A 17,846-nucleotide genomic window follows, 5' to 3' on the forward strand; every position below is an offset into this window, starting at 1 on the left:
ATGCACATTGAGCAGGACTTTTTTTTTTAAAGGACGGTTTTATAACAACTCGCTGAACCATTTTTTCCAGATACAAGTTTCGTACGGCCATTTTGTACCATTCGGTTTTCCGAAGGTCAATTTGAACATGAAAGGAAACAAAGAATCGCAGGTGTAAGAATGCTAACATGTCGTGCTACTTGTACAAACTGTGTTGGCAGTTAAATTTCGATTTAAAGCTTTCGTGACTGCAGGGATTCATCTTCTTGGTTCTTTCGGTAAAGTCACGTAGAATGGAAATAAAAAAATAAGAATAAAATAAATAAAACAATGAAATAATTCTCACGACGTTTCGGCCACAACGCAAGTAGCCGTCCTCAGGTGGAGAACAGGTCTGTCGAGGAGACAGTCTGAATGACTCTGTCTCCTCGACAGACCTGTTCACCTGAGGACGGCTACTTGCGTTGTGGCCGAAACGTGAGAATTATTTTATTATGTTTTTTTTCCATTCTACGTGACTTTATTGAAAGAACCAAGAAGATGTGTTGGCAGTGTTCGAATTGAGACGGCGAGTGTGGGACTCGGGCGCTAAGAATAAACGTGCCCGCGGGGATTTACATTACAATCAACGGGGCGAATGTTGGCGCCTTGTTGAAGCGCAACCCAAGGTCATGTTCGCCGAATAGCGAAACGGAAGGGTGCCGAGTTCCGTGTTAGCATAAAGAAAGGTTCCTGTGTCTTGCGCGAGTTAAACTAGTGCGTGTGACTTGAGTTTAAGCACACGCTTTCACACCGATTCAAATAGATTGTGCCTTCTGGTATGGACAATTGAAAGAGAGGGGACGTTAGCAAAAAAACATTAGGGTGATCCAGTTACAGATTCCCACTAAAATAATGGTAGCGATATACGGTGATCGGGTAAGACGTGAGGACTGTTAAGCATGCCATCCTGCACACAACACTTCGTCATTTCTTGAACATTTTGCTCTGTTTTTTTTTCTCTCGTAACATTTATAAGAACTCATTTTCACAGCATTTTTGTTAGTAATTTTCCTTTGCAGTGGGGCATTCCAAAAAAAAGTCTCATCCACGCATACGCCCGTCGTGTTATTAACAGCACAACACCGAACTTACAATCCAGAGGTCTTCCAATTTGCTTTCATGTTACCGCCACGTGAGTTGAGACAACGGGACAGTTTTATAAAAAATCACCCGCACCCGTTCACTCACTCGGTGGTATAATCAGCGATTTTTATACAGCGTCCATGCAAAATTACATCTCGCAAAGCTGTGCAATCCGCGATGCATGGAGGTGCGCACCCATTGCGACGTTTTCAACCAATGGGTGCGTGCGAGGGGACAACATAACCCATGCAGATGGAACAGATGGAGCTTAGTCTCTATTTTTCCGTTTCGCCTTTTGGCAAGCCAGGGCGTCGCACCTCCCCGCTTACGGGAACTTATGTATGTTGGACTTCTTTAGCAACTGTACGTTGCCGACCTTGCTAATCGGAGGTGCGGGGGAAGGATAACCTAAACACAAAAAGCAGTTCCACGTAAATGAGTTTTCAATCTAGATTTTAAAGCGCATAACTCCAGTGACTTTCTAATATCGGAAGGAAGAGCGTTCCAGACGGCCACAGAAGCGCGTTTGAAGCGCGCGATGCAGTGACCGTCTTTGTTCGATGGATAGCCGAAAGCCGCTGCTGCTGCGAGGATGATCGGAGTTCGTGCGATGATTTGTACTCCTCGACTAAATCAGCAAGGTGTGCTTCATTTGTGACAAGCACTTTGTGTGTCATGAGTGCGCGAGAATGAAGTTTCGCAACATTTGTGCGATCCACCAACCCTCGCCTACCACAGTGCTGGATTCGAGGCGTGCGCCACTCCCGCCTGGTGTATAAATGTGTAATTAGAGCCTATGTCCGGCTCACGTGGTGATCGGCTCTGCCGGTCCTGCTTTACAGCCAATGGGGGGAGAGCCTGGGAGCATGGCCCTGGCGTGATCGAAGGGTGCCAGCTAGGGTGATTGGTTCTGCTGGTTTTGGCCTCAGCCAATGGGAAGACAAATCAGGGGCGTGGTCCCGGGAGTTTATGGGGAATCTAGAAGATTCGGCGCAGGCTATCAAGGATTGGCTGGAGCGTACCACGTGACCCAGGCATTAAATAAGGGGAGAGATGAACGACACGTGGTCAGACGAAGAACGAAAGAAGAGGGGCCACGCGCGAGCGGGGCTCCGAGTGCCACGTGGCAGTGCGTTTCTTGTGGTCTGTCTGCCCACTTCCCGTTGCCTGCCAGCAGCGGGGAGTACTTGTGAACTGGAATAAATAAAAGGACCGATTCCACAAGTCGTCTCCAAGAGTATTATTACAAATGGGTAAACCGCAGTTGCTCGGCAGGTCGCTCGTGGTGGGGGTGAGGCGTGGGGACTCCCACCTCATGCTGGACGTCTGGCCGGTGTGGAGTAAGCCAAATATCCAGCCCCCCCCCCCCCCCCAGTCCACCAGCAGTGTCGTGAGAAAGACATTGCAGGGCTGCACCTTTAGTCTTCTATGCACTGTCACATGCGTACGTCTCCATATTACCACCAACTCTGTTTCTCTGCACCATTTCGTGACTCGACCATTAAAGCTCTCAGCCATGGTCGCCACAAAGCCCTGGGTCTCCAAATTGCAGATTATTCAGAATGCCCCTGCAAAAATATACCAACCGCACCCAAAAATTTGACCAAATCCCACCAATAATTCTATTCCCTCCACCGGTTCCCAATGCAATGCCGGATCAATTTCAAGAACTCAACTCTACATCATCATCCTCAAGATCCTCTGGAGACTTACCCCCTGCCCAGCTCTCCCCTCTCATCTCACTCCAGTACGCGTCATGCACTCTCCGACCTCTCATCACACTGCTGTCCTCCCCGTATTGTTCACTACCGAAGCCAATAGTTAACCTCCGTTCAGTGGGAGGTCACTCACAACGGGCTAGAACTATCCTTCCCCAGTCGTCCGTGCCGTCGCCCCCCCCCCCCCTGCTACTTTTCAAGTCGAGGCTCAAACTGTATTGAATTGGACAACAAAAAAAAACGCCGCGCCGGGTCGATGTGACGCACGGTGTCACCGTCTGTAATTGACCATCAAGGCCAGCTCCCACGCGGGAATGAGACTCGCTGCATTTGCGTCTCGTATTGGATTTAACAATGGAACTCGAGGCGGGGGTGGCTAAGGCGACGTGACAATGGAATATGATAATCCGACACAAACCAAACGGCACGGAATCACGGTGTGCGGTGCGGTGCGGCGCGGTGTGTATATATAAAGGGAACGGGACACTGCAGGGCTTTTGCAACAGAGATTCCATTTTCACGCACGCGAGGATGTGCGCCAATAGCATGGCGCGCCTGCTCCTCTGCCTTTGCGTCTGTGTGTCACTCGCCGAGCCGTGCTTCATTCGGAACTGTCCCCGCGGAGGAAAGAGGGACGCGGACACTCTTCGATCGGTGGTGGGTAAATTCACATTTTAAGAAACACACACGCGCACACGTGCGCGCGCGCACACTCTTATCTCTGGCATTCTATGGGAGATGGAGCGATGAAATCGGCTCGCGTGAAAGTACACTTACTATAAGTGGATTATTACATCGCAGAATCGTGATACATGGTTGACGGCTTAGGAGAAGCCTTCATCCAGCAGTGGATTGACCATGACCGATGATGATGTCGGTCGGGTGGAGTGGTAGCGCAGTGGTTTTTTTCCACTGCGCTGGGTTCGACTCGGCTCGAGTTCAGGTTCGACTGAGCTAGAGTTCGGCCACGGCTAGCATCGGCGACGAGTGTGATATCTGATCCGGTCCTGATAAATCTTTCTCCCCCTTCCTTCGAAAACCGGCGCTCACACGTGGCGTGGTGAAGTATTTATTTTGAAAGGCAATCGGCCCAAATCGGTGTCCTCTTCCTGGGCTACTGTGATGACATAACCACCATCTAAACAAAAAATCAATGGTGTGTTGTGACAAGACGATTGCAGGCTAAGCATAGGTGATGCTCGAACGCGTCCTGGAATGTTATATAGCGCACTATAATACACGTGTCAAGGACGCCGACGATGATCCAATGTCAAGAAGATAATACGATTCAATACATTTCAAAGCATTGCTCGATCAAAGTATCCCCTCGGCCGTGTGTTGTTTGACCAGACGTCACGGCACCGGTTAGTGACGATGTTGAGAAGGATGTTGCGGGGGACGAGGCAAGATCGGTTAAGATACCAGTCGCCACTGATGTTAGGCGTGGCAGGAATCGAACTTCAGTGGGCGAGGCGCTATCAAGCGGCACACTCACCACTGCGCTGCTGCAGGGGTGACACATTGGGAGAATAAGTAACGCAGTTTGTCAATGTGTTCATCTCTCGTGACTATATAACTATATAATTCCTCGTCACAGCCACCTCTTCGACACACTTAAGCTGTTGTGCTTACGCTTTGTTGTGCCCACCTGAAGAAGGACGCTTGTGTTGCGCCCGAAACGTCGTGATTTGATTTTAAAAAAATGTAGTTGTTTTAATTTTATTTTATTTTTCTATTTTTTTTCCTATACGTGACTTTACCGAAAAAACCAAAGAGTATGTACCCTTGCAGTCATGAAAACTTCAAATCTATATTGTGTTCATTCACGTACACGATGATCATTTACAGTCCTGGGTTCCTCCGCTGCTGGATGAAGCTGTCTCCAGGCTATCTCGGTCACGTGGGTTGTTGTTTGGTTGTGCCGCACCACGCCGCTCAGTGTTGTTTGGTGACGACACTGACATTCATTGACTCAAAGATGTTATTCATTTCGGGTTGTTTTTCTACAACGATTACGCTTATTTACCCAGGAAAAGCCTCACCGAGTCTCGTAATCGTTTTAGGAGGGCCCCCGCAAGGTTTCGCACTCGGGGAAGATGATTGCTGTGTGTATTCCAATAGAGTAACATTTCGGGTACATTTTTTTTCAACATTTAGGACTGTGATGTCGGCACACAATGGTCTATTCCTGCGAATGACTTCTGAGCATCTTTAACGTCCGCTGTGAAGCAGACGGCGCGCGCATTTTGAAAGTTAATACATCCGCAGTATTAACCAGGGCGGCTGCTAGAATCGAACCGTGAACCTCTGCAACGAAACTATGCGACATTGAGAGACCTCGTTGGCAGTGGTGCGCAGGATGACATTTTTTTTTAATAATCGTAAACAGAATCTGGACGTTTCGGGAACTGCCCCTTCTTCGGAGCAGAATACGATCACAGCAAGGGTTCATTACCCGATTCGTCTGCAGTTGACGACGAATGCGTTGAGTTGTTGAAACATGTCCAAATAGTTGTTTTACATTACGGATTTGTTATGATAATAAGCCATGCGTCATTCCAAGTGGTGAGCACAACTCCACAGGATTATCGGTACGTTGTTTTTCCTACCTGTGTAGTACGGTTTAAGTGCCATTGTTGAGTTTGTATTTTTAAATCTGTATTTCTGGTATGCTACGGTGTTGTCTGCAGAGACGAGTCGCCCTTGGGCTTAACTCCGATTAGAACCTCCGATGAGCACGGTTGGCTACGTCCAGTGCGAAAGAAGTTCAACGCACATTACAAACACACACACACGCGGGGAAACACACTTCTGATTGTGAATCTCTCCCATGGCGTCATCCATTGCAGACGAAGCTGTGCCCTCAGCCGCTCCCCGGTGTTCGGCCGGTAGGAGGAGGCGCTGTGGCATGTACCGCGCGGGCTTCCCTGCTGCATCCATGCGCCCGGCTGCGGGGCTCCTCCTGCGGGGAGACGTCGAGTCTGGGACCGCGACCTCGGCTGGGCAGGGTGGCTCCACTCCGCGGGGTCGGAGCCTGCGCGCTGCGTCACCCCGTGCCGCACCCGGGTCCTAACCCGTGCCTCGACAGGCACGGGGTGTATACCCCGAGCCTCTGCCGCAGTGTGCAAGGTGCGTCCGATGCCCGCTTCTTCATCTTTCGCACCGCGCTAATCGGAGGTGCTGGGGAAGGACAACTAATTAAAGACGCAAAAAAAAATCGGTTCTAAAGAGATGAATCTTGATTTGAAGCTTTCGTGACTGCAGTAATCCATACGCTTTGGTTCTTTCGGTAAAGTCGCGTAGGTAGAAAAATATAATAGATCACGGAGTTTCGATCGCAACAACAAGCGACCGTCTTCTAAATAAAACATTTTAAACAGCACTAACCAGCGATTTCGCGCACACGAGCGGATTTTTTTGGTTTGTTATGGCTTCATCTTTGCGGCCCACGTGTTCTTCGGGCGTGTTCCACCCTCCTCCTTGAGCTGCCGTTCCGTCGTGAGTCTCGAACACAGCCCACCGTCGCTTCCAGAGACGTGTCCCACCCAAACCAACCGATCTGCGTGTGTTTGTTTCTGACGTCGATATGATGTCTTGAACGTTACGTGCGTTCTGTAAATGTTACGGGTGTTGAACTTCTTTCGCACCGTACGTAGCCAACCGTGCTAAAGCAGTTCTAAAGATTTTAGTTTGCAACTTTACGTGTTTGACTTCCCTTGTATGCCGCGGACTAAAATGCTGTGGCCGGTCTATGAGGAGCGCATGCGTGCAAGTGTGTGGTCGTTCCAGATTGATGCCAATTCACTTGCGAACTTGTGCATTTTTCTTCAACCCGTTCCAACTCAAGTGTCTGTGCGTTGGTTTCGTGCGTCCTTCCGTAACGGAGGGGCCAACGATAACTCGAGTAAAGATGACCCTACATGAACGAAACTTGAGCACAGGGTTGTGTTGCTCTTCAGGACTCGGCTTACTGAAAACTGGGAGAAACGAAGCAGAGCAACAACAACAAATAATATATTATAATTTGCAAAGGAGTTTTACAGTCACGTCTTCTTATCGGCTTCCATACCGCATGCTAAATATGACTGCGTAGGCTTTCTCGGTTCAACTGCAGTGCTCTGCGATGCGTTTTCAGATTGCATCTACCGTAAGTTGTTAATCGGCATGATGTCCGAAGTTTATCTTCACGTGCTGGGAGCTTCCTTCTGCAGTCCCTGACGTTTCGCTCCACGTGCAGTTCTGCCAAATAATTGATTGATTGACAGGAACGCGTGAAGTTCCTGAAGAAGCTCCCGGCACGTGGGGACAAAACGCGGTACAACCCGAAACACGCATCGGACAGATGCTCATGTTGGAAGGCTTTAACACCATCTGATAATCTGAACCGGGGGTCGGCAGTCGGAATAACAATACGAGCCATTCTAGATTTGAAGCTTTCGTGACTGCAAGGATTCATACTCTTAGGTGTTTCGGTAAAGTCACGTAGGTACTGTAAAAGTAAATAATAAAAATAATAGAAATAATAACAGTAAACATAGCTGTGACGGTCCCACCTGATGACGGAGACTTGTGTTGCCTCCGAAACGTCGTGATTTTTAATTTTATTTCTATTTTTATTTCTATTATTTTTATTATTTATTTTTACCTACGTGACTTTACCGAAAAAACCTAAGAGTATGAATACGATCCATATTTATATAATTCGGTGTAACAAAAACAATATCAAGGTTTCAAGAGCCGCAGTGCACTGTGGTGATAACTCGCGTGTCACGAGGCAGTCCTGGAAGAGCCGCACGCGGCTCCGGAGCCGCAGGTTGCCGATCATGGTGAACTGGACTCCCATGGTAAACTGGACTTCCATCGTGAACTGTACTTCCTTGGTAAACTGGACTTCCATGGTAAACTGGACTTCCTTGGTAAACTGGACTTCCATGGTAAACTGGACTTCCATGGAGAACTGGACTTCCATCGTGAACTGGACTTCCATGGTCAACTTGACTTCCATGGTGAACTGGACTTCCATGGTAAACTGGACTTCCATGGAGAACTGGACTTCCATCGTGAACTGGACTTCCATGGTCAACTTGACTTCCATGGTAAACTGGACTTTCATGGTAAGCTGGATTTCCATCGTGAACTGGACTTCCATGGTAAGCTGGACTTCCATTGTGAACTGGACTTCCATGGTCAACTGGACTTCCATGGTAAGCTGGACTTCTATTGTGAACTGGACTTCCATGGTCAACTGGACTTCCATGGTCAACTGGACTTCCATGGGAATCACAAGACAAAGAAGAATAAGAGCAATTTATTTTTCGAATTTCAAGAGCCGCACCTGCAGTCCTTAAAGAGCAGCATGCCTTTCTCGCATTTTGCCTACCCCTGATCGCGACGTAAAGCGTTGATTTTCACTCGCCCCCAATAACCCTCTGTTGCAGACCGTCGATCACATGGATGCACAGCCATCGGCGCTCGGCCCTAGCGGAGACGAGGAGACGCAAGCGACGAAACCGAGCAGACTGCAGACTCAATTCCTGAGCCACCTGTTGCAAAGGGCACGGCTGGCGCGAGCCACTGAGCACCATCGCATTCATCAGCCTCCTCACCTTTGCGAGCGCGCGATCTAATCATGATGATGATGCCAATTACTCCGTATGATTTTGTCCCACGAAGCCAGTGCTGCATTGGTCGATGGGACGTGTAACCCGATTCTGCACAACGTGCCGATTTACTTTGCTTTGATTTGTCACGGGCATTATAGAACAGAGTGCGAATGTTGCCACTGCTTAGATTTTCACGGCTGTGCTGTTGTGAGGTCTTCGGTGTGTTTTCTGACATGATCCTGGAGATGTCCCGAGCACGTGGTGCGAAACGTCGGACATCATGCTGAGCAACGCGCAGTACAACTTGAAAACATTGGAGAGTCAAATGTGTGCGATGCTTTGCATCGTCTTTAATGTATTGTGGATATGTCTAACGATTTTTGTATTATTATAATTACTGCAAGTACTGTATTCGACTTTGGGAGAGCAGCGACGCAGTAGTTAGCGCTATGAACACGGCCTCCTGAGTTCGATACTCGTAGAGCACTGCGCTAATCACCGCCACTCTCCCGCCCTTACTCTGTTGCGACAATGCTGTAAATACATATTTCAACACGTAAGCCAAAGTTACACAAGCCTCTATTGCAGTGGTCTTCATTGCAAGGCCCGCGCGCAACTGCCAGTCCCTGGCGACCTTTAGTGCGACTCCCGACAATACACCAACGTGACAAAAACCTCCCCATCATCGCTGTCAAATCACAATGGTTTCAAATGTGTGGCGGGTGTCACGCTGATGATGTCTTATCGGCGGCAGTGCCCCCCCTCCCCTATGAACATTGGTGAAGTACACTGCCCTATTGGCAAACGGAATAGCACGTCCCAATGGAGTTCCACGTGTTTAGATGAAGGAAACTCTGCGATGCAGAACATTCAACTTCACGTACACGTGACATCATCGCTGTCACATTGGCTTACGTAGGAACATTTTGCCGTTCGTTGCGCGCGCGTCGCGTATTGCAGTTGCGTGCGTTTAAAGAGTTGATTTTACCAATAAAAAATAAATGCACTCGCGACGACCGCTTCCAACGAAGTTATTTGGGAAAGAGGTCAGTTAGGGTCAGGTGGCTGAGCGGTGAGAGCGAGAAATCTCGCAAACGGAAGGGTAGCGAGTTCAAATCCTGGTTTGGGGGTTGACTCAGCCCATCATACTTTCGGGCTCGAGAAAATAGGTACCGCTTCGTGGGTAAGTCAACAGTGGTTATCAGATGGATGTACACGCCCCCGTCACAGGAGTGCGGAAATGCCTCCACTGGCTCGGTGGCTGTATGTATGTATGCTGGACTCATTTCGCACCGTGCTAATCGGAGGTGCGGTGGAAGGATAACAAACTCCACACAACAATCAGTTCTAAAGAAATGAGTTTTCAATCTCGATTTAAAGGTGCAGGGCTCAGCCCATCTAGTGATGGGGCTGCGTCAACCACCGCAGATGAGCACTGCTTTTAATACTCACTCAGACTCTTTCTTTGTCTACACCAATAAAAACAAATGCACTCGGAGTCATCGCTTATAACAACTTTATTCACAGACAAAGCCTTGTTGTTACGCGTGGCCTGTTCGTGACCAATAATAACAAAGTGTACGCCACCTACACACAGCCACTCTGGGACACGCTACGATGTATGGTGCACATAAACGCACATGGCCACGGTGATGTTGACGATACGCTGAGCGGCGATGAACAATTAAATAAACACAAAGGGTCTAAGAGACGTCACAGACCACAGCGAGGGCATTTCATTGACTGGGTTCGCGTCACGCGGCGCTCTCGAGGAAACTTCTCGAATTGTCGGGAGCGTTGATTGTCTTCGTCTGCAGCTTGAGACGCGGGGCTTTTACTTCAGAACTTTCCTTTGATAATTCTTCTGCGAGAGGTAACTCTGAAAGCACACGGTTATGCAGCAGCATCGTGTCAAACGCGTCCATTAGAACGTTCCTCATTTCAATCATGTACAGTCCGATCATGCGCCCGGTGTATTGTTGCATCGCAGGATCGTCAGAGATTGCGATGGACTGGGGAAGCCTTCGTCCAGCAGTAGATCGGCAAAGGGCCGCACACAGTAGAGCGGTGTGCTTTATACCTCGGATGGAGCGGTGGTACACTGGTTAGCGCGCTGCGCTATTAACCCAGTGCACCGATCTCGATTCCCGGCCACGGATAACATCGGTGAGTGCCAAGTGATGGCATGCCTGGTCCTGCCCTCCACCACTTCTTAACATTTATTTTTTAAACACACACACTTCATATCTATTTGGTGAATTGGCTGGAATGTATGTTTATTTACTTGCACCGAGATAACGTCACCGCCGTGTCTGAGTGCGTGAGTGCTCGCGTTGAAGGCCTGTCGACAAGGACGCGTGCCACACGGAGCGCTCTGTCGATCGCTGCGGCAAGTGTCTTTGAGATCTCCTTCTGTGGCAGCAGTTGGCAATGGGTCGCTAGGGGGCCCTGATTTGACTCTGAATTGCGGAATTATTGCACGCTGCTTAAGACTAGAGCGGCGGCGATTAGTCGATGAATCTACTCAAAATGATAATAGGCATGTTTTTTTATGGTTCGATTAAAATTATTATCGATTATTTCCGTTTGCTCGATTACTCGGAAGGCGGGAAACCCCCTACACGCCGCGCCCAGCGTGACGTGCCTGATAATGCCGATAATGTCGCCAAGTCCAGCCCATCACCTCCCGTCCAGCGGCACACGTGGGAACACAGGCGACTGTTTTCTCTATGTTTCGCATTGTCCAATTGTTGTTGTTCTCAGTTCGCTGTGTTCAAAGTGCAGTTCGATAACCACTGCGCCACCGCTCCCCCACAAACCCCACTCCCTTATAAGGGAAATGTGTTACTCTTACAATCACGCTATTTCAGTAATGTATGTATGTTGAACTTCGTTTGCACCTTACGTAGCCAACTGTGCTAATCGGAGGTGCGAATGTTTAACATTGTCAAAGGTATATCTTTTCCCAGATAAAATAATAACATCAACAGCAGCAGCCTTCGTATATCTACTGCTGGTAATCAGTTTTTTTAGATTTTTTTTTGTTTAAATCAATGGATTTAAAAAGTCACACGACTCTGATCTCGGCAGCCTCTTCACAGACACTCTTGCACACTTGCCCAGGCAGTAGGGCAGCTGCAGGGAAGCGTGCAGCTACTCACCATGATCTCCCTGACGAGCTCACTGCTCGGCACTCGAGCGAAGGCGCATTCGGGTCCGTCGCATTCGAACGCGCTGTCCGGTGCCTCAAGCTCCTGCCGAAATCACGTGGCACGCACACACAAAGGCGTAACATTCACACACGCGGACGTACCCGCCCGGTTCGATATCCCGCTGCGGAAAGTTGAATCGACGGCATCGTTTCAGAGTCCCCTAAATCCCACGGTATGAAGAAAGGGAGACCGGAGACGAGGGGGCATGGTCTGGGGGTGTGACGACAATTGCGATTGGTAGCTGGTAACGAGGTGACAGAGATGCGCGGAGGTGGAGGGGATGGGAGAGGGGACCGCGAGGGTTAGGAGGGGACCTCGGAGGAGTGAGCGGTGGATGAAGGAGGGGGCGCTGTGCGTGACGGCGGAGGAACAGGCGGACTGGAACCCTGGTGGGGAGAGAGCCTGCTCACACACGCATGGTGGCCACCCGTCAAAGCACTATCCAGGCTTCACGCTGCTTTGCTTGATCCAGAGACGTACACGTGTACTCCACGTGAGTCCAAACGAGGTCGTGGCCACCACAAAGCTGTGTGCAGAATGTCCGCAATAGGTGATGGCATCGTGACGCGCAATGCATGCTGGGGTTCCTGTTATTGTTCGTGAGTGACGACACCTTTTTGCCAACCTATTTGAAGGTGTCTCTGGTCCGCGCACATTTATTCCTGGATGTTAAAAAAAAGTTGCCTCTGCAGCTCTTGAAATGGATTGAGTTTGTTTGTGGTTTGTTGCGCTGAAGCTGCGCTCCGTTCGTGCCCACAACGTTGAGGGAGGACTGCTCAAGCATCAAGTCTCTCGGGTAGCTGCTGTGGCAGCAACAGGTAATAGTGGCTACTCACAAGGTAAAGTGAGCTCGAACTTAGAGTTAAGCCGGTATGGCGGTGCCTCGATGTTCGGCTGCCAAAATATAAAATTGCCGCGCGCGTATTTAAATTTGTGTTGGTTGCTGCTGGTTATCGCGGGGATGCGTGAAGAAGCCCAACAGCGGTGATGGAATCCTGCGAAGTAAGTAAGCAAAGCGTGCCGAGGCTGATGATGGTTGGCCAACGTGTTGCTGTCGATGATTACTTTTGTGCGCGTTATTAAAACCCGCTCAAGCCCCTCGTCAAATTTCGCGACTTATAGTTGCGGCCACCACCAACCACCCACCCGCAATTAATCTCTCCCATCTGCGAAAACGCGCACGCTTGATCCCCCCGTACACATCACCCTCTCTGCTTTTACACTCCTATCGTCTCCCTAACCCGCCCCGATCTCGTGGCTCGGTCATTCCGCCTCCACCGCTCCTGTTCCCACGCCTGCCCAGCGCTCCTCTTTCTGTGCTCTGTCATCGGAGGGCGTGGCTTGCGCGTCTACCACCGTCATCACCACCACGTGACGCGTTTGTGTTTGTGCGTGACGCGTGCAGCAGCGCCACGTGGCCGCAGCGCGTGCTGTTGTTTTTTTGTGTTTGTTATTACGTTTGGTTATTTGTTGTTGGCGACTTTGTGTTTCGTATCGATGTCGGCTCCGCTGCTGTTGCTGCTGGCAGAAATAAAAGTGGCACGCGCTCATCTTGAGCCGTGCCACTCTCCTCTATGACCGTCCCGGGCACTGCTGTCCCGACATTCTTTCTTCTATTTCACGCTCATCTCCCCCCCTCCCCGCCACGTCTGCCATGTTTCACAACTGACTGCTAACTCTGCTTCCCGTAGTGTGCCACGGCTACCAATGTTGTATGTTAACTGAAACATGCACATATTAGCGAGTGTTAGTTTCAGCTTACCGAAGCATACACATATATATCACGTTCAAATATAGTTATTAATGTGAATTCAATATAAAATACAGTCCACTATCGTATGATTGTGACCATGCGATCTGCGTGTTTAAAGAGAGAGGCAAGATGACAATCAAACCAAAATGACCAGCCAGTGATTTGTGTGTGTGTTGAACTTCTTTCGCGCACCTTATGTCGACAACCGCGCTAATCTGAGCTGCGGAACATGTAATAAACCACTGCGGGTCTGCGTTCATTCGACGGAGGAGGAATGGAAAACTACACGAAGTCTCTCTTCTCAAGCCCGCTCTCTCATCGCGGCTAACGGACCTCGAAATTGGTTGTCTCCTGAACAAATTGTCATCATTCGCAAGAAGATCATAATAATGTGAATGTGAACGTTGATGTTCGCTTTGGTTTCTTGCCAAATGCCATGTGTGTCGAGAAATCGGATAAACATCCCACGAAGGGCACTTGGGAAATGAGTAATTAACGCTATGAAATCGGATGTCATTAGTTAAAACGCACATAGTCACACACATATATACCACTTGAATACACTTTTCTTCAAGTTATCACCATCGGCCATGGTCAATCCACTGCTGGATGAAGGCATCCCTCAAGCCATCGCCTCCTCTCACGATGGTGCGATGTAGTAATCTACCTGGCATCGATTTGATAACTCCATCTCCTCGGTGGCTGTTCTCTAGTTTATTTACTTTATACATTTAAAAAATCAAAATAAACTTAGTGCAACTATTTTTTTAGCATTTACACCATTTTGAGTTTTTGAACGCCTTCGCTTGTAACGTGAACTAGCGGGTGAGCGCGTTCGCCTCTTGTTGTGGAGGTTCACGGTTCCATTCCAGCGGCCGCCCTGGTTAATACTGCGGTTGTAATAACCGTAAGACTGTCCCTTTCACAATAGACATGAATGTTTCCCTAACGTCATTCGCAAGAACAGGCCATCGTGTGCCGGTGTCCTAGTCCAATTGCCCGTAAATTACTCAATTTAAATATTGTATACATATTAAAAAAATAAAACTGTGCCAGGACTCCTGCGTAAACAATCGTAATAAATAACTCGTAAGCTGGTCGTTGAACAATTTCGAGTACAATACACCGTGGTCTAGCGCAGGGGTCGGCAACCATAATAACAAGAAGAGACATTTGTTTCGAATTCGGTATAAAAATAAACCCTCTAATTCAAGAGCGCCCCCACTGCAATGCGAATACGATATTGTGGTGGTCCTCGATAAATCGCGTCTCGAAGCTAGACCTTAAAGAGTTGCACGCCGCTCCAGAGCTGCAGGTTGGCGACCACACCCCACCCCCTGGTCTCGCGTCTAACGAATTGTTTGGTCATGTTGCGTTGGCAGTGGCGTAATGGCACGCGCGAAATGAACATCGACCACGTCGTCGTCAATAGCACTGCCTCAATAGGCAACATGTAGCGTGTAACGGGCGACGTTTCGGGCAATTGCCCTTCTTCGTAGCACACATTCTCGTCCATCGGACGCAGAGGGGGGGGGAGGTGGGGGGAAGGAGAGACAAAAGCGCTCGCGTGCGAGTGACCTCCAGCAGTGGTCTCATGGCCTCCAGGTCGCGTTTCCCTCCGGGTTTCCAGTCGTGGGACCAGTGCTGTGTGTGCGTCAGCGACACGAGCAGCGCCGACGCCAGCAGCAGCAGAGCCAGACTTTGACCGCGCAGTGCCATCTCTACAGCAGCCGAGTGTGGCTTCTGTAAATTGTCAACACGAAGACAAAGAACCACCCCCCCCCCCCCCCGGTTATTAGCCTTCACAGACTTTGTTGGGGAGATAAGCAAGTGCTGTGAGCGAGCGCGCGCGGGCCTACGAAGCCTCCGCAGGCACGGCACACCAGGTGCGTGGGTGACCAGCAACACGCCCGGGGGCAGAACCGTTGTGTCGTCAGTGGCGATGTCTACACAGCGCACGAGCTGCAGTGCTCGTTTTGAAGTCGAGTCCACCTAGAGGAGGGCCAGGACCGGTTCGGGCCCAGGACTGGGTGTTGGGCGCCGTGACCGGGAATTGAACTCGGGTTGTCGGTTTCCGAGCGCAGTGAGATAACCGCCGTGCCACGCGATTGTCCACACGGGCACGAAGGCAAAGATCCCCCGTATAGCCTCAACAGACTTGGGGCAAGTGATGTTCACGAGCACCTATGAAGGCCAATATCAGCACACGTGTGTATGTGTGTGTGTGTGCTTCAAGGCTGCATTCGATTCCCGCTCACGGCCAACACCAGTGACTATTGTCTGAATCGGTCCTGGGCGTCCCCGAGGTCGACTCAGCCTCAAATGAGTACCTGGTGCGTTGGTGTAAACTTCGCAACTAGGGAGACAAAGGCGGCCGGGCGTGGTGCTGGCCACCCACCCCCTCTTGTACCGTGTCTGCCTAGACAGGTGCGCGCTACCAGCAACTCCCCCTTTGTGTGTATTTGTGTCCACGCAGAACGCACCCAATTGCACAAACAAACCCAAGCAAACATTATTTAAACGCGCACAACCTATACCATCACATATCGCCGCTGTTTGTTTAAAGCTAAATGTACAGCACTTTGTCATAACACTGCTGGATTACGCTGACGGGGGAGGAGGGAGTTTGTTCATACTTCACCACTCTGGTCACTGCCACTATTGATGGTCGCCGTGGACAGGAATCGAAGTCATCCGGTTGCGCGAACCACTCTCTGCTCCACCCGCTGCAGTCGGCATTGCACACGGCAAGTGCGTTACACGATGCGACGCTGGAGGCGACCCGCGCTGCGCTCTCCAAGATAACACCTGTGCATCTCACTTCGATGTACCAGCTGGGCAATCGACCTTCTCGCCCGAAAACTTTCCGATCTCGTGAGAAGCTAAGCAAATTTGAGCCTGGCGAAGTGCTCGGATGAGTGACCACCATCCCATAGGCTGTGAGGTTAGCGCAGCACAATCCACTGTTCTGTACTTCTATGCTCCCGATGTCTCTGTTTTCCACACGGCGTTGGGGAAGCCATCATCCAGCAGTGGATTTACACACGAAAAAAGGACCGCACAGATTACACAACGCGTACAGAATTGTGGATGTGTCAGCCGTGGCGAAGGATCAAACGTACGTCTTCCAAGGTTGACAGTGCAAGTGAGCTAACCACTGTGCCACCGCTCCACCGTCTATAGACAGTATAGCCGCGTGCGCAATCTTCAAATGTGCACGTGCGTGCGTGTACATTTGACCTCGTGACACCAGCTATACATTTCGTGGCAAAGCGCACAATATTGGACTGCCGTATTTTCATTACGAACACGATTACGAATCCGCGTATGAAGGAAGCGCAAGGTGAATAGGGCAACCGTGGGACCCCGCGTACCTGAACGAAGGCGCTCACCTGCGATGATTCCAGACGGTCCGTTGAGAAAACAAAACCACCGAGCGAAGACGAGCTCGCAGAGGAATCTGTTTGTTTCGGGGAGTTGATGCGGAGCGTACGTGTGCGTGGGACCTGCTAACCTTTATATACCGGCTCTCCAAAAATGAGCCTTAATCAGACAAAATTCCCCAGAGCTCTCTTAGTGATTGATAATGAATGCGAATCGACACGTCCATTAGGGCACACTGATTGCACAGTCTGCGGACGAGAACGCGCGCTAAAGACGCAATGGGGGGGGTTGTTAGAAAGACTGTGACAGTGAGAGAGTGGGGAGGGTTGTTGGAAGGATATAATGAATGAGGCTAGGGAGAGGTTGAGAAGCGCGTGGATGCGAAGTTAAGGTATGCAAGCAGCCCACTCATCAGCCCCGATACAACGCTCTGAGATGCGTCTTATTTCCATTTTCAACAGTTATGGTAGAATCGTCGGTAAATTTTTAACTTGCGTGGTTGACTAAGACGAGACTTATTTTTATTTTCGGAAGTGAAAGGGGCCTGCTAACGAAACAATTAAATGCGCTCACACTTAGCCCAAGATCTAACGCATTAGCGCATTAATTGAACGCATCCATTTTGCATATATTGTGACGTGACATTAGCGCCTGAGCAGATTCACATGTATTAGCCGAATTTGATTTTCCACCCGGGTCATTAATATCGCTCAACTAAAATTACTTTGCAAAATCAAGCTTTGAGGACTTACATGAGTAAGTCTACTTAAGGCGCAGTAAATAGGAAATGTAACAATTATAGTCATATTAATGGTTCGTGTTATCCGCGTTTCGAGTGCGGCAAGACATATTTTACCGTCGTTAATTTAATCATGCAGATTGCGAATTCTGAATTATGTTGCAGACCTACGCCAATACTTTATATGCCTAAATATAAGTTCATTTAGGCTCTTATGCACGTATGTGAGAGGCAATTTGGAGCTTAGGTAATACTCGATTCATCATAATGCCTTGTAATGTGGGCCGAAGCCAAAATATTTTGACGGAGCGTGATGATGCACTCGGAGAGTGA

The 17,846-nt window shown here is 49.5% G+C and overlaps 1 protein-coding gene across 2 annotated transcripts; it reads right to left on the bottom strand.

Annotated features, from left to right (window-relative positions):
• Positions 1-9,924: 9,924 nt before the first annotated feature.
• On the bottom strand, positions 9,925-17,087 carry LOC144717997 (progonadoliberin-2-like). 2 transcript variants are annotated; one of them, XM_078593855.1, is made up of 4 exons: positions 16,783-17,087; positions 14,969-15,133; positions 11,587-11,679; positions 9,925-10,304 (listed from the first exon to the last, which is right to left on the bottom strand). In XM_078593855.1, exons 2-4 carry the CDS (start codon positions 15,107-15,109, stop codon positions 10,260-10,262), a joined length of 279 nt encoding a protein of 92 aa, XP_078449981.1. In that variant the 5' UTR covers positions 15,110-15,133; positions 16,783-17,087; the 3' UTR covers positions 9,925-10,259. The 2 variants fall into 2 exon arrangements, 1 of the variants encoding a protein (XP_078449981.1); XR_013585170.1 differs by lacking the exons at positions 14,969-15,133; positions 16,783-17,087 and adding an exon at positions 12,048-12,193 and having other exon boundaries at positions 10,258-10,304.
• Between the last annotated feature and the right edge of the window lie 759 nt (positions 17,088-17,846).

The sequence above is a fragment of the Lampetra planeri genome, chromosome 4, assembly GCF_965212315.1.
Source record: "Lampetra planeri chromosome 4, kcLamPlan1.2.h2, whole genome shotgun sequence".
NCBI classification, from domain to species: Eukaryota; Metazoa; Chordata; class Hyperoartia; order Petromyzontiformes; family Petromyzontidae; genus Lampetra; species Lampetra planeri.

Coding starts and splice junctions, on each gene's coding strand:
- LOC144717997 (XM_078593855.1), bottom strand. CDS start 15,109: ATGGCACTGCGCGGTCAAAGTCTGGCTCTGCTGCTGCTGGCGTCGGCG. Junction 11,680..14,968: donor CCATGAGACCACTGCTGGAG/GTCACTCGCACG, acceptor TGATTTCGGCAG/GAGCTTGAGGCACCGGACAG. Junction 10,305..11,586: donor AGCTCGTCAGGGAGATCATG/GTGAGTAGCTGC, acceptor GTGTGCTTTCAG/AGTTACCTCTCGCAGAAGAA.